Source organism: Trachurus japonicus, chromosome 18 (assembly GCF_045865225.1).
Source record: "Trachurus japonicus isolate A0001 chromosome 18, Traja_1.0".
Lineage (NCBI taxonomy): Eukaryota > Metazoa > Chordata > Actinopteri > Carangiformes > Carangidae > Trachurus > Trachurus japonicus.
The window spans coordinates 8,831,015-8,846,144 of NC_140924.1; the positions used below are offsets into that span (position 1 = coordinate 8,831,015).

The following is a 15,130-nucleotide window of genomic DNA, read 5'->3' on the forward strand; positions in this document are numbered from 1 at the left end:
AAGACAACAAAACATTGACGTATTTCACAACAATAGCTACCACAAAGAGGGGGACTATACAGTGCATGTTACATCAGATCAACTTTCATAATCAATCAAAATAACTTCTGCGACACTGAGCTCCACACCTGATTCCAAATGAATGAACGGTAGGCTGTAGCTTGTTGAGGGGCTAAATTAAAATGGGGTAACATAATGTCTAAAGCAACGGCCTCACAGAGCTGCTAGCTTGGTTGTTGACTCCTGACATAAAAACCAGTGGGCGGTCGTTATCGGGAAGTCCAGCTCACGTTTCCAGATCTGTTAATCTGAAGACAAATCTGTTTTTAATACTCAGAAATGGTAAAGTCTTGCCAACTTCCTGGAATGGAAATGAGGAACAACATGGGTGATTTTTTTTATTTCTTTGGCCTGTGCAGGACAAACGCTGAACAATTAACATGAATTTCTCTTTCTTCAAAATAAAACAAAACAATATTTTGAGATAAACGAGAGTGTGTGACTTCTATACAGCATTTTTATTCAGTTACTGATTATGATTACGCATGAAAAAGGGTGGAAGAAAACGGTCACAGGGTCAATTAGATTGACAAATTGTTTTTATCCATTCTTTAAAATGGTGAAATGTGTGCAGTGCTTATCGTTGCTAAAGAAAGTTGATTAATAACTGTTCCTCTGGTTGCGGGAAACTGAGTTTGACTCATCCTGAGCAGGGAGAAACTCAAACAGAAACATTGTTGGAAGTTGTTTTAGAAATACAGGCATGTTGACCTACTCTCTCTACTGTAACCAGTCCTGCAGCATCCACCTGGCAAACAGGTGAATGCTGCGGGACAGGTGAGTGGGCGTGGCTTAGGAGTGACGGAAAATCACAACCTTCACACACAAACCTTTAAATCCCAGAGTCTGAGTGAGTGACTCAGATTTGACCTGTGAGCACCAGGACTCAGTGTGTCGACATAAAGTTTGGGCTACGTTCGTCTCTGGAGCTTTTTTGGATTTAACTTTTGAAATCAGGAATAAGACGACAAGTCACCTCACCTGCACTCAGGTATCCGCTTTTATGTTTTAAATCTCTCGATATGCAACAAACGGCCACTTTAATTTCTATCTTTGTCCAGAAACCCGAAGAAAGTCAATGTAGCCTACTTCCATAAAATGAAGAAGTGCGAATTCTCACACTTTCTTTCTTTTTCTTTTATTTTTCTTGACACAAACACCCTAAAATCTCATTTTTTGAGCTAACAGCAGTAACAAAATCTGCCTTTTTGATCAAACTTCAAAATGCTGACCTTTGACTCAATACATGTCTGATGTTTTATTCTGAAAGGTCCTTCAGTTTACACAAGGCTCTAATCGTTTATTTTATGGAGTTGTTAACAGCATCTCCTGCGGCTGCTAATATAAATTTCAATGTGTCGTGTGTGTTTTATAATCTCTTTGGCTATGAATCGAGTTCCTCCAGGGTAAGGAAGCTCAGAGCAGACAGGACAGAGCACAAGTTGTTACTTTGTTCATAACAAGAAGAAACAAAATGTAACAATAATGATCTGTTATCTAGAATGAAACTTTTTCTTACCTGTAATAAAAGACATTTGAGGCCAGACTCTTGGATCTGACTCGACAAATGTGACATGATGTAAAAATGTCTTAATGTCTGTAAAAAAAAAAAAAAAAAAAAAAAAGTCTTAATTTCTTTAAAAAATGTTAACTGACCTGTTCTGGTTATTTAACATAAAACCACAGTGTGGGTGTGAAGTGAGACAATACTAATCCAACATGTCTACAGGATTCGTTACTGTTATGTCACTCTGTCTGACTCACCTGTGAGTCTACAGTCGAGTTGCATGTTGGGTAATTTCTCCTTTTAAATTGGGTCAAGTCAGTTTTTAATAAGACACTTTCCAGACGGACCTTCTTGTATTCACATAAACTCAACGTTTTTTGTTAATTTTTACAGTGTTACATGTGGAGAAGTCATTGGTACAAATAAACATTTGCACTTATTAATTTATAATTATCAGTAAATAGAAGCTACTTGTCCAGGTGAACCTCATCTTCACCCATTGGCTGGACAAACAGCAATGGATGGATGGATGAATGGATGGATATCACACTGTATCTTTGATCAGGGTGCATTTTGGGTAATGTAGGCTAGGCACAAGGTTTTAACAAGTGTTTTACAAAAAATGAAACAAAAAAACAACAAAGAACAACTTGTAAAATATGAATTCAGTCAGATTCCTTTTTTTTTTTTTTACAGGTGTTGTTGGTCATTGTCCTTATTTTTTTTTATAGTGTAGCCTATTTTATTTGATGGCCTTTAGGTTTACTGTTGGCGTGTTAGCTCTGTAATAAACTATCCAGGGTGTATCCAACCTGGGAAAGTGTCCTGGATGGATGGATGAGAGGAGATGATGCGATGCTGCACGTCCTCGTCTCCTGTCTGAACTCTGGTTTTCTACGCTGTGGGTCGTAGCCTACGTGATGCCGCGGTGCAGAATCCCGCCGCGCTTCATTCCTCCGTCGTCTAATCTGATCTGTGGCGACAGGGAAGAAAATATGCGTTCGTCTTATATAACGACGTGATCATCTGATCTTCAGCTCTTCATCACCTACACACTTCACTTTCCTCACCTTTCACCTACTTCTCTAAGGTCACATGACGCCTGCAGTCTAATCACGCCGGCTTCAAATGAACGGCTCCTGATGGTAGTGATGGTGATGAAACGTGTCGATCGAGTTTCATGGGAATCTGAAGCAACAAAGACCAATGGTCAAACCAATGAAGCATCAGGATCAGGATCACTTGTGTTTGTTGATTTCAAACCTGTTGCATTAAAAACTCAGATCAGGTGGGAACAGGTGACTGGCACCGGACTCGGTCATCAAGTTCCCGGTTGATTCTGTCTGTGCAAAGATTTATGGGATTCTTGTTTCACTAATTCAGACTTTTTTGGATGGATATAGTGTTTTCTGAAATTTCTGGTGCTGTGGTTCAGTTTCTCTTCTACTAATTCTATCATGGTTGTAACTGTAAAGGTTGAAGAACCTGCAACTTCTTCTGACAAGACAAAGAACAAAGTTCAATCTGTTGTCTGGAAACAAAAATATGACGATCTGATCTTTAGTTGCTGAGATTTTTCTTTTGATTGAGTGAGCGAAGGGATCTGTGTTGAGACCAGAGACGAGATCCTCAGTCCCAGACCTGGTTAGATCAGGGAGCAAAAGCAGATGATGATGATGTGATGATGACGTCCCTCTGTCTCTGTCTCTGTCCATGCAGGATGTCTCTGTACGGCAGCTTCCTGTCTGACGAGCAGTTCCAGTGCTCCATCTGTCTGGACGTGTTCAACAACCCGTCGACGACGCCGTGCGGCCACAGCTTCTGCATGGGCTGCATCAGCAGATACTGGGACGGCTCCAAGGTGCGTGTCCATCACCTGTAGGGATGTCGCGATTATGGATTTTGTTTTGGTACGATTATTGTCAGAGAAATAATCACGGTATTACAATTATCACGATTATTATGAACTAGTTAATTTCACAACACTTTGAATGTGTTAAAATCAAATGTAGTCAAAATATAATTATATTACTACTTATATATACAAAGTATCTATTAACATTGGACCGATTATTAACCCCCCAGGGGAAATGTTTACATTATTTCAGTGATTATTTGTCATCTATACCAAATGTTTAAAGGGACAATGAGGGGTTTTGGAAAGCAAAGTACTTGTCACACTACTACTACTATTTCCCATGAGCCTCCGCGCGCACGGTGAAAACATTTGCCAAGAATGTTTTCATTAATCAAGAATGAAAGTCGGAGGTTGAAAGACGATCAGATACCGTTGTAGTTCCGACCATAAATGACAATGCGGCGGTGTTATTCTCATGACCCGCTGGGCAGCGTCCAGGAAGTAGGAAAGTAGGAAAAGTAGGAAATGCTGGGCGACTCGACCACTAAATAATAATATCAAAATAACTATAAAGACAAAACAATATATTTATCGAAAATTGACCCATTAACAAGTGGTAACGTAGATTCATCCACATTAATATGAGACTCTTTTAGAACCAAAAGCAATTTCTCAGGGTCTCTTTAAATTCAAACTAGTCAAATAAACATCTATAATATAGTATATATACATTTATTGATTGATATTTTGCACCTGATTTTTAGACCATTACAGTCAAGTGATAAAGTAAATAAGGAAACTTTTGATTATTCCACAAATGAAGAACTTTTCCCAACTACTGGATATTTGAAATTTAAAGTGAAACTCCTTGTTGTCCATTTAAGTTTATTTTGTTTTTTTGTTTTTTCATTACAGTGGGACGCTAACATTTAAATTCCTAACAATTCATTGTCACGTTTGTTTTTGTTTTGCGTGAGAGTTGTGCTGATGTGTCGATACGGTTACGGCATAATCGTTTTTGGAAAGTGACGGTATTGAGGAATGTTTATGATTAATTAATTGTGGCATTTAATACCGCGGTTAATTGTGCAGACAAGTAATCGTGACATCCCTAATTTCATCCGCATCCGTCCCCTTGTTCCTCCGAGGATCATCCAGCTCGTGGACAGTGATGTTAGCTCTGTTGCTAACGCTAAAGCATCCTCTCTGTCTCCTCCCTTACTGCAGGTGTGCCAGTGTCCTCTGTGTAAGAAAAGTTTCCCAAAGAAGCCGGACCTCCACATCAACCGGACGCTGCGAGAGATCACGGAGCAGTTCAGGTCCATGAGGGGAGCGGGGGTGGCGGGGAGGGAGAGGAGAGGGGGGAGGGCCGGGGGAGGGGGAGGGGGAGGGGAGGGAGCGCTGCAAGATCAATTATTCGACGAGTTGAAGAAGAGGCCGCCCCAACCTCCGCCCAAGTCTTGGATGACGTCGTCCTTTGATGCAGGTGAGACAGTTTATCTTTTATCATCAAACACAAAAGCTTAAAAAAAAATGAAACAACAGAAATATACAAATACTGGCTCAGGATAAAATGTATAATATTTCAAGATATTATGAAATTCATCATTACCTAAAGAAATAACATGTGAGATTTGGTTTGGCCGACTTGTTTGGCAAGTGACAAACGTATCAGTCAGATGTTCAGGTTGGAGAAAGATGGAAAAGGGATACTGGAAAGGATCTGAAAAAGAGATTTCATAAGTTGACCAAATTTTCGTATGTATCGGCCGATTATCGATCAATCAGCAGTTGAACTGACTGATGGGTAACCAAACCTAAAAACACAGGTTATTTGATGATGCAGCTGCCACCATCACTAGATGTCAGTGTTAATATGTCTTCAGGACAGTTTGACGCAGAAGAACTTATGTTGATGTATTAAAGGGATAGTTCAACATTTTGGCAAATTGGCCCATTGCCATAATCCCTATAGTCATAGCAGTAGGTTTGTTACCTTTATTTGTTGGTGCAAGCTATTTTTAGAACGGCGGAGCAGAGCTGTGAGCTGCTCAGAGCTACGCTACGGAGGCTAATGGGATTTCTTGGTTTCCCTCATCAAACTCATCAAATACACAATCCAACAACTCCACAACGCTCTGGTGGACAAGTTGTGAGCTGCACATTCACCACGCTATGAGATAATAACACAACGTTACCACACAGAGTTGTTTTAGAGGGAAATACAGAGACTGATGATGAAAAACTGTCCCTGAAGGCAACGTGCATCAGTGGTTTTGCATGAATTTCCCTCTAAAACAACTCTGTGTGGTAACGTTGTGTTATTATCTCATAGCGTGGTGAATGTGCAGGTCACAACTTGTCCACCAGAGCGTTGTGGAGTTGTTGGATTGTGTATTTGATGAGTTTGATGAGGGAAACCAAGAAATCCCATGAGCCTCCATGGCGTAGCTCTGAGCAGCTCACGGCTCTGCTCCGCCGTTCTAAAAACAGCTTGCACCGACAATTAAAGCTAACAAACCTACTGCTATGACTATAGGGATTATTATTATGGCAATGGGCCAATTCGCCAAAATGTTGAACTATCCCTTTAATGGTTATGAATTGTTGAGAAACAAAAAATCCTAGCAATGTACTATATGTTCTACATCTCTAAAGTCAAACGTCTTTCTGAAGGTAACTCCGACCTAGAGTTTCCTCCCTCTTCTGCCTCGTTGGCGTCTTCGGTACCAAACAACAGTCCGATCGCGGCCCTGAACAACAACGCTCCCGGACCTCCACCGCCTCCGCAGCCGTACTCCCGCTCCAGCGGCCGGAGGAGATTCACCGTGAGCGGAGCGGCGAGCAGCCACAGCCTCCCTCTGTGTGAGATCCACCAGCGAGGAATCATGGTACAGAATGTCAAAAACCTGCAGCTGCCGAACCGACTGTGAACGTCCAGTTTTGTTCACCACGACTTCCTGCCTGTTTGTGTGTTTTCCCGTCAGATTTACTGCAGGAACGACCGAGTGTGTGTCTGTCCTGAATGTGAAGCCCAGTACCATCAGGGTCACGACACGGTGCCGGTGGAGGAGGAGTGGATGGAGGCCAAGGTGAAGGAGAGAAAACAGAGCGTCTGCATGTGATAGAAAGAAATTCAGCAACACTTTACAACAAGGGTCCCTTAATTAATGTTAGTTAGTACACTATTAAGCATTAATTAACTGTTTAAGATATATTATTATATTATATATTATTATTATTATTATATAAGAGAACAAGTGTACAGATGTTGAGGTGTCACTAAAGCAAAATATAATGGAGCCAATTGTTCTGGTCCACCTGAAAACGACAGCCGACACAAAAACCAAGATTCTGGTGCCAAAATGTCTTTTTGGGCTAAACTAACCTATATTCAACCACCAATTTCACAAGACTGGAACAAGATAGAAACACACAGTCTTTTTTGCTGTAAAGTAGAGACTGTCTTCTTTCATTTGATGCATTGAATTTGTATGTAGTAACAGTACATAATATATGGTGGGTCTACGAAAATCAGTCAAAAAGCTGGAAAATGCCTGGTAAGCTGGATGAAGCTGCTGTGAGAATGGCTGGCAGTCAAAGAGTTAATGAATTATTAAGTAAATAATAAAAGTTGACTAATGTAGTAGTAGTCACTATGTATGCATTACTCAGCATTAATTAACACATTAGTTTATATATAAATGCTTAATAATGTACTAACGAGCGTTAATTAAGGGACCCTTATTGTGAAGTGTTACCAGAAATTCATCTGTAGGACCGGCCCCAAAGGGAAACCGTAGCTGAGAGCGTGTGATTGGACATTTTGTTTTTCTGCAAGATCAAACTGGAGAAGAAACTTTTTAATAAGTAGTTGGTGTGTGTGTGTGTGTGTGTGTGTAGTCCCAGCTCGGTGTGTTGGAGCAGCAGATCCAGGAGATGATCAGACAGCGAATGAGGAAGATGGAGGAGATCAGAACATCAGTGTCTGAAGTGGAGGTAGGTCACACACACACACACACACACACACACACACACACACACACACACACTGCAGCAGCTGTGTGGGAAAACCTGTAAATCCTCTTGTCATTTGCTTATCAGTGTTTCATCACAGATGTTAAGTTCATACTTTTACTTCCTGATCTTCAGGTTTTTTTTCTCTCTGTTACAGTTAAACTTCATTTTAATGGATGATACTGTGATGTACAACTTTATTTTGTGTTTCTAAACAAACATAACCATTAGAAACATAATTTGTCTGATGATTTAATCTTAAATCTTTGGATTCCTCCCATATTTTTGTTATTGTCATTTGCTTTTGTTGTTGTTATTTCCTCATTTTTGGGTGTTTGACCTGCATGAGTTTGACCCAGATCTATAATTTCAGTGTTTAAAGTTTGTGATGCTAACAATGGGCTTTTATTCTATTGGATATTTTCTTAGATGTGTTTCATCACATTACTTCCTGAATTTTTGTGGCTCCAAATTTTTTTTTTAGGTCTGTCATAAAATATTGTGTTTGTTGAGGAATTTATTCGATAATTCTGGAGGTTATACAAATTTAGGTTCATTTCTGATGGCTTGATTCAAACATGTTGGACTCTGCCCACTATTGTCTTGCTTTTACCTGAAATTATGTCGGTTTATTTACATTTTTTTTGCTGTGAGACCAAAAGGGTCCTTAAATTTCAATAGTTTTATTGTTATTATTAATAATTTCATGTGGTTATTCTGAAATTCACTCAGATTATTTCCTGGTTTCTGGTCAAATTTGACCAAATTTGAATGGTTTTTGCTAAATTAGATGCATTTAGACCAGATTTTTGTTGTTGTGTGTCTCTGACAGTCCAAATCCTCCAGATCCAGATGTTCCTGTTGTATATTTTCAGATGTTGTGTAGACAGAACACATTATGAGGGGAATCCCACTGCAGCTGATAAATAAAATCAAACCTCTCCCACTTCCTCACCCAGAGGGCGGTGGAGCGGGAGACGGCGGGCAGCGTCGGCCTGTTCTTCTCTCTGGTCTCGGCCATCGAGCGCTCGCAGGCAGAGCTGATCGAGGTGCTGGAGATGAGCCGCAGGGCGGCGGCGCATCAGGCCGACGCCATGATCCGACAGCTGGAGCTGGAGGTGGAGGAGCTGCGGAGGAGAGGATGCGCCCTGGCCGAGCTCGCCCAGTCGGACGACCACAACCACTGCGTGAAGGTCGGTGAGAAGTTACTTCAGAGTTCAGGTCTAGGAGGAGATTTTTTCATTTAATTTAATTCAGTTTATTTGATAGGGACAATGCAGGTTAACATAGTGACACTTCCACTCCTTACAAACAAGTCAATGTGACTGATGTTCTGCATACAGAGATTATAGCTAATGCTAGTTTCCAACTCCCGTCCCTAGTTAGGCTTTTAGTAGAAAAAAGAAGGTAAGAAGAAAGACATCAAAGTTACATAACAACATTATAAAATGTACAATACTTACTAATACTAAAATCATACCAAGTCATGAGACATTAAAAATGCATACAGTTCTGATTTTGTTTCAGCCAGATTTTAACCTTTGTATTAAAAATTCTAATGTCTCGGGTTTTATTTCGGTCGGTAGTGAATTCCACATCTGGGAACCCTTTATAGAGAAGGCTGATTGCCCAAAGGAGGTCTTCTTACGGCGTGAGATTTTACAGTTGCCACTTGCCGTACCTCTGGTGATCCTTTCACTGTTTTGTCTTCTAAAACGACTGCACAGCACATCTGGAGCCAAGTTCTGCAAACACTTAAAAACCAGTTTGACAGAAGAGAAGGGTTGGGGGGGGAGTAGGGTTATAAGTGACTGTATGGATGAGTGAGTGATTGATTGACTGAAGTTGTTTTGTGTATGTAAGATTTCCTACATGTTTGCTTTTTGATATTTCTTAATACTATTTTCCTTTACCTTATTACTATTATTACTATTATTACTGTTGTTGCTGTTATTGTCATGTATATAATGGTGTAGGCTACCTTGTCTTAGGCAGACTGCCTGGGTTGGGGGTGGGGGGTAGGGGGGGTTGAGGCAGATACAGTTGCCATATATTAATTTATTAATACTCTTTTCCTTTTCCTTATTACTATTATTATTATTATTACTGTTTTTGCTGTTATTGTCATGTATATTTTATTTAAACCTTTATTTTAACTCGTTGGTCACTGAGGTTTCCCTCATTTACAGGGACGACGAGTTTACAAGCAGCAGCAGAACATAAATACAATTACATTGAATAACAGTTGCAGGATGATTTACAAAGGTCAGACACCATACGTTTAAAATCAGCAAGAGTAGGAATATTCTCCAGCCCCAAAGTATGTTGGAGAATATTCCATGAGTTAGGAGCATCAAAGGAAAAGGCAGATTTACCGAACTCTGAATGTACAAAAGGGACCTTAAGAAATAATAAACCACTAGAGCGAGTAGAATAAGATCTAGGGCACCATTCTAATAAAGATGAGATGTATGGGGGCTGTTTAGTGTTTACCAGTAAGGGCCTTAAAGATAAACATATACCAGTGCTTCATGCGTCTGTCAGAAAGGGATATATACAGTATATTGGTGTAGGCTACCTTGTCTTAGGCAGACTGGGTTGGGGGCAGAAACAGTTGCCATTGTCATGTGTATTGGGTCACCTGGGACACATGATGACTGTGTGACTGCCTCTATTAACATGACAAAGACCAATAAACAGTTGATCACAATGCCCCACCTGCTGTGTGTGTGTGTGTGTGTGTGTGTGTGTGCAGACGTTCCCCGTCCTGTCCAGCCCTCCTCCGGCCAGAGACTGGTCAGGAGTGTCCGTGAACTCCGACCTGGGGACGGGAACCATCTACCGGTCTCTGGCTGCTCTGGTGGAGCGCTTCCAGGAGCAGCTGAAGAACGCCGCAGAGACAGGTGAGCAACTCCCAAAGACCTTTGATATGTGAGAAATAACAAGTCCCGAGTCTGTAGAGAAAAGACGTCCTAACACTGCAGACAATGAAGTGCAATTTTGGTGCCATCTGGTGGTCGAGATCATTAACTGCACCAAAGGTTTCTCATCATGATTAAAAGGGACAATGAGGAGTTTTGGAAAGTGAAGTGTTCTCAAACTACATTTACCATGAGCCTCCGCACGCACGGTGAAATTCTTGGACCGGCGCAAGACGGACATCTTGCCAAGAATGTTTTCATTCATCAAGAATGAAAGTCAGAGGTTCAAAGACAGATCAGATACCGTCGTAGTTCCGACCATAAACGGCGATTCGGCTGCGTTATTCTCATGACCCGCCGGGCAGCATCCGCGAAACCGAAAGTAAGGAAACGCTGGTCGGCTCGCCCAGCATCTCCACCACTACTAATAATAACAAAATAACGACAGAGACAAAACGTTATCGAAAATGGAGCCATTAACAAGTGTGGGTAACGTAGATTCATCCACATTAATATGAGACTTTTTTATAACCAAATACAAACTCCTTGTTGTCCCATTAAGTGGATTTATCCCAAAATTATTTAAGTTTTCAGGCTTCATTCTGAGGTTTTTGTTTTCATTGTTTGAACTGTTTGAGGCTCCGCCCACATTTTGTCTCGTTCTTACCCAGGTTTTCCTGCCTTAGCACTGGAGCCCAGTCCCGTCCAACCACAGCCCAGTGAGTGTCCACACCCAGACCACACACACACACACACACACAACTGCCATCCACCTTATATTTGCTAATAATTGACGTCCAGATACACAACAGCCACTTTAAAATCACTTCATCACATGTTAATACATATTAACGACATGTGCCTTTGTGTGCAGGGATGAGGAGGGTGCAGGAGTACGCAGGTATGTCACTGAACAAATAAATAAAGCCATCGCCATAGAAACACACGTTATATATTCACATATGTGACTGACACATCTGTGTTTCCTTCACCACAGTGGACGTGACTCTGGATTTCAACACATCCCATCCCAGACTGATTCTGTCCGAGGACTTGAAGAGCGTGAGACACCTCGTAACTCATTATAACTAGAGCACTGGAATAAAAGAGAGTAACGACACGCATTGGTCCAATGGAAGCGCCTCCTGGTGGAGGAATATGGGTTTTGCAAAAGCGCCCAAGAAATTACATCTCTGCATTGTTGGTGAATGAGCAAGTGTGGTGTTTTCAATAATTTAAGGACATTTATAGATCACCCACGTTAATAGCATCAATAGGCGCGTTTCCACTGCAGGAACTTCGGGGTAATTTTACGGGGCCAGCCCCGTAGGTGCGTGTTTCCACTGCAGGAACCTCCCCCACAGGGCCATTTACAGGAACTTTTACGGGGGCCAACGGAGTACCTACTCCAGGGTAGGTACTCCGTTCGGCCCTGAAAAGCTCCTGGGTGGGGCTCGAGGTTAACCCGGCACTGATTGGCTGTAGCTAGAGCAGGCTCTGACGCTACCAGAAAGCACCAAAACAACCGGCATTTTTAAAAGGGGGAGCAGAAGGGGAGCATTAGCCTAGCAGACACCGCTGTAAACAACAAGAAAACAGCAGGAAGATGTACACAAATGGACCGACGACGAGGTGCAGACATTGATTGCAGTCTACAGCACCGAGGAGATTCAGATGGGGTTTGAGTCATCGCGGCGAAATGAAAATATCAGCGCACCTCGACACACTGGGGATCCATCACGCCGCAAAACAATGCCGTGAAAAGTTAAAAAAAAAAAAAAAAAAAATTACAATCATTACAATCGATTACAATCAACCGCCATGTGCACAAACACACAAACCAGAAACGCGCCTACCGCCTCAGCTCCTTCCATCCTTCTTCGTTGTTGTTAGGATTTGTGTGCATGTGCTTGTGACCTGCCTGGGTGACGCCACGGTCGAAACTGTCGCACGGCGATTAAGCGGCGATCGAAACTCATGACGTCGCTGCGGGGTCCGACTCTGCAGTGGAAACACGGCCACTGAGAGGGCCGAGTGAGAGGACGGTTCCTGTAGAAGTTCCTACCCCCTCCCTTTACCAGGAACTCCTGCAGTGGAAACACGGCTATTGAGGATCCTTTACAGATAAACATTAACACATAGGCGAGTAAAAATAAACAAAAAACAGTTGTCTACATTAATGTTTCAATCTACATTTTGTAATTAACTAATTATAAGTACATTTTTGATATGAGCAAGACACCTAAAAACAAAAACACGGCCGTTTTCATCAATTTACAAGCAAGTGGGAAACACACATACATTGGAGTGAATGGGTTTTCTGGGCGCTTTTGCAACACCCATATCCTGCCACTTGGGGTGCAAAACCCTTAAACCCTTACCACGGGAGTCAATGGTGGTGTCGTCACTCTCTTTTCCAGTGCTCTGTTTATAACACCCATTAATTAATGATTCACTTGTAAATGTGTGTGTGTGTCAACCACATGGGGGCGCTGTGCAATCAGATTTAACACAGATAGGTTTCACACCTGTTATCTCACGTGTACAGGTGAGGTGTGGAGACCGCCACCAGCTGCTGCCCGACCACCCGGAGAGGTTCGACCGGGTCGTCTGCGTCCTGGGGAGGGAGGCCGTCTCCTCCGGGAGACACTACTGGGAGGTGAGACCGTCTCTTCTCCGAGGACGGATCAATCAATCGCTCCAGAAAATGATCCAACTAGAACTTTAGATAAATATATATATAATATTAACTGTTGTCCTTCTGGGTCAAATTGACCCAATCTGTTTCCTTCCTTTCTCTCTTCCTTCTTTCCACAATCCATTTTCCCTTCCTTCTTTTCTTTCTTCCTTCCCTTCGTCCTTACTTCTTCTTCCTCTACTGATCCAATTGACCTGATCTGTTCCCTATATACCTCCATCTTTCTTTCCTTCCCTTTTCCCTTCCTTGAACGAATCTGTTCCCTCCCTCCAACTTTCTTTACTTCCCTTTTCCCTTCCTTCTTTCCACAATCCTGTTTCCCTCCCTCCCTTCCTTCTTCCTTGAACGAATCTGTTCCCTCCCTCCATCTTTCTTTCCTTCCTTTTTCCTTTCCTTCTTTCCACAATCTTTTTCCCTCCTTCACTTCGTCCTTATTTCTTCCTTTTTGACTCAATTGACCCAATCTGTTCCCTCCCTCCTTCTATCTTTCCTTCCTTGTTCCTTTCCTTCTTTCCTCCCATCTTTCACTTTGTCCTTCCTTCTTCCTTGAACGAATCTGTTCCCTCCCTCCATCTTTCTTTCCTTTCCTTCTTTCCACAATCTTTTTTCCCTCCCTTCCTTCACTTCGTCCTTACTTCTTCCTTCCTTTTTGACTCAATTGATCCAATCTGTTCCCTCCCTACTTCTATCTTTCCTCCCATCTTTCCCTTCGTCCTTCCTTCCTTTCTTCCTTGACCCAGGAGGACAACAGGAGGGTTAAATGTGTGTAGACACACTGCAAGAAATACCAGGAGAAAACTGTATTTTGACTTTTACCTTCTACTTTCTGTGGAGGTGGAGGTGGGGGGGAAGACAGACTGGGATCTGGGCGTGGCCCGACAATCAATCAACAGGAAGGGGAAGATTGATGTGACGCCCGCCAATGGATACTGGTTCCTCAGTCTCAGAAACAAGTGAGTTTTCATCAATTAAAGTCCCAAAAACGGTTAATAAATGGATGAGCTACCAAGAGAAAAGAGACTCAAGGATTCAGATTTCTCAAATCTAGTTGTAAAATATAAATAAAAAGAAAGCTATAAAAATTATTTCAATTTTCAGTTTGACTTTACTCTTCTTCTTCAGGTTCTTCTCTTGTATTTAAGTTATAATTGTCCTTTCTTCCGCAGGAACAAGTACGCATTTCGCACCGAACCCTCCACAGACGTGCAGATGGGTCTCCGCCCCAATAAAATCGGTGTATTTGTGGACTTTGAGAAAGGACAGGTGCAGTATAGGACTTTTAACTTTCACCTTCCACACAGTGAAATTTCTCTTCAAAGTCTTGTTCATTAAATTTATACTATAAAAACAAACAAACAATGTGATCACAGTACACTCATCTCTTGTCTCCACAGGTGTCGTTCTACAATGTCGATGCTAAAATCCACATCTACACGTTCAACGACACGTTCAGCGAATCCATCCTCCCGTTCTTCAGCCCGTGCACTAATAAATCAGGGAAGAACGACGGGCCGCTCATCATCACACCTGTAAATACGATAGAGTGACAAGCAACACCTGGAAGTTACCCGTCAGTTTACGTCTGCGCTCTGAGACTCCCTGTAAAAAGAAAAAATAATCCTTCAAATGACGGCATCTGACTGTGACGAGTTTATTTTATGCAAATATAGGTGGAACATGTTGAAGCATCTTGTACAATTCACTGATCATTTAATAAAAACAAGCATGTTTTGCGTCTGTGTTGATTATTGTATTTGAGCATTTTTCTGTGTTTATTATCCCAGAACTGCGATTTAGAGAATATGTATCACCTTTGATGTCTTGCTGACTGTTTGACGAGAAGATTGACGCCTCACACTCATATGTTGACATTAACTCATTGAGTGCCAGCCCTTTTATAAGATGGTCAGTGCCAGCGTTTTGGGGCATTTTGAGTAATATTTTAAGACCCACAGAATATTTTGTACTATGACTCTGAAAACACCAAACAGCTCAAAGGAAAGAGGAGACTCCCTATTTAACTAGGGAAAAAAACATTTGTTTGTACCTTGTTCCATTCTTGATTTATC

At 41.8% G+C, this 15,130-nt stretch overlaps 1 protein-coding gene and 1 long non-coding RNA gene across 2 annotated transcripts in view; one reads left to right on the top strand and one right to left on the bottom strand.

The window, feature by feature from the left end:
- The window catches only part of LOC146968613 (uncharacterized), a 236,224-nt gene that overhangs the window by 54,043 nt on the left and 167,051 nt on the right, over positions 1-15,130 (bottom strand). The gene's annotated exons all lie outside the window — the stretch shown is intronic.
- Positions 991-14,789, top strand: LOC146968617 (E3 ubiquitin-protein ligase TRIM39). The gene is made up of 15 exons (XM_085806413.1): positions 991-1,051; positions 3,287-3,428; positions 4,653-4,911; positions 6,102-6,316; positions 6,413-6,517; positions 7,329-7,424; positions 8,402-8,635; positions 10,198-10,345; positions 11,035-11,082; positions 11,238-11,264; positions 11,361-11,425; positions 12,912-13,022; positions 13,896-14,014; positions 14,228-14,324; positions 14,456-14,789. The coding sequence occupies exons 2-15, from the start codon at positions 3,288-3,290 to the stop codon at positions 14,606-14,608; spliced, it is 1,818 nt and encodes a 605-aa protein (XP_085662539.1). The 5' UTR covers positions 991-1,051; position 3,287; the 3' UTR covers positions 14,609-14,789.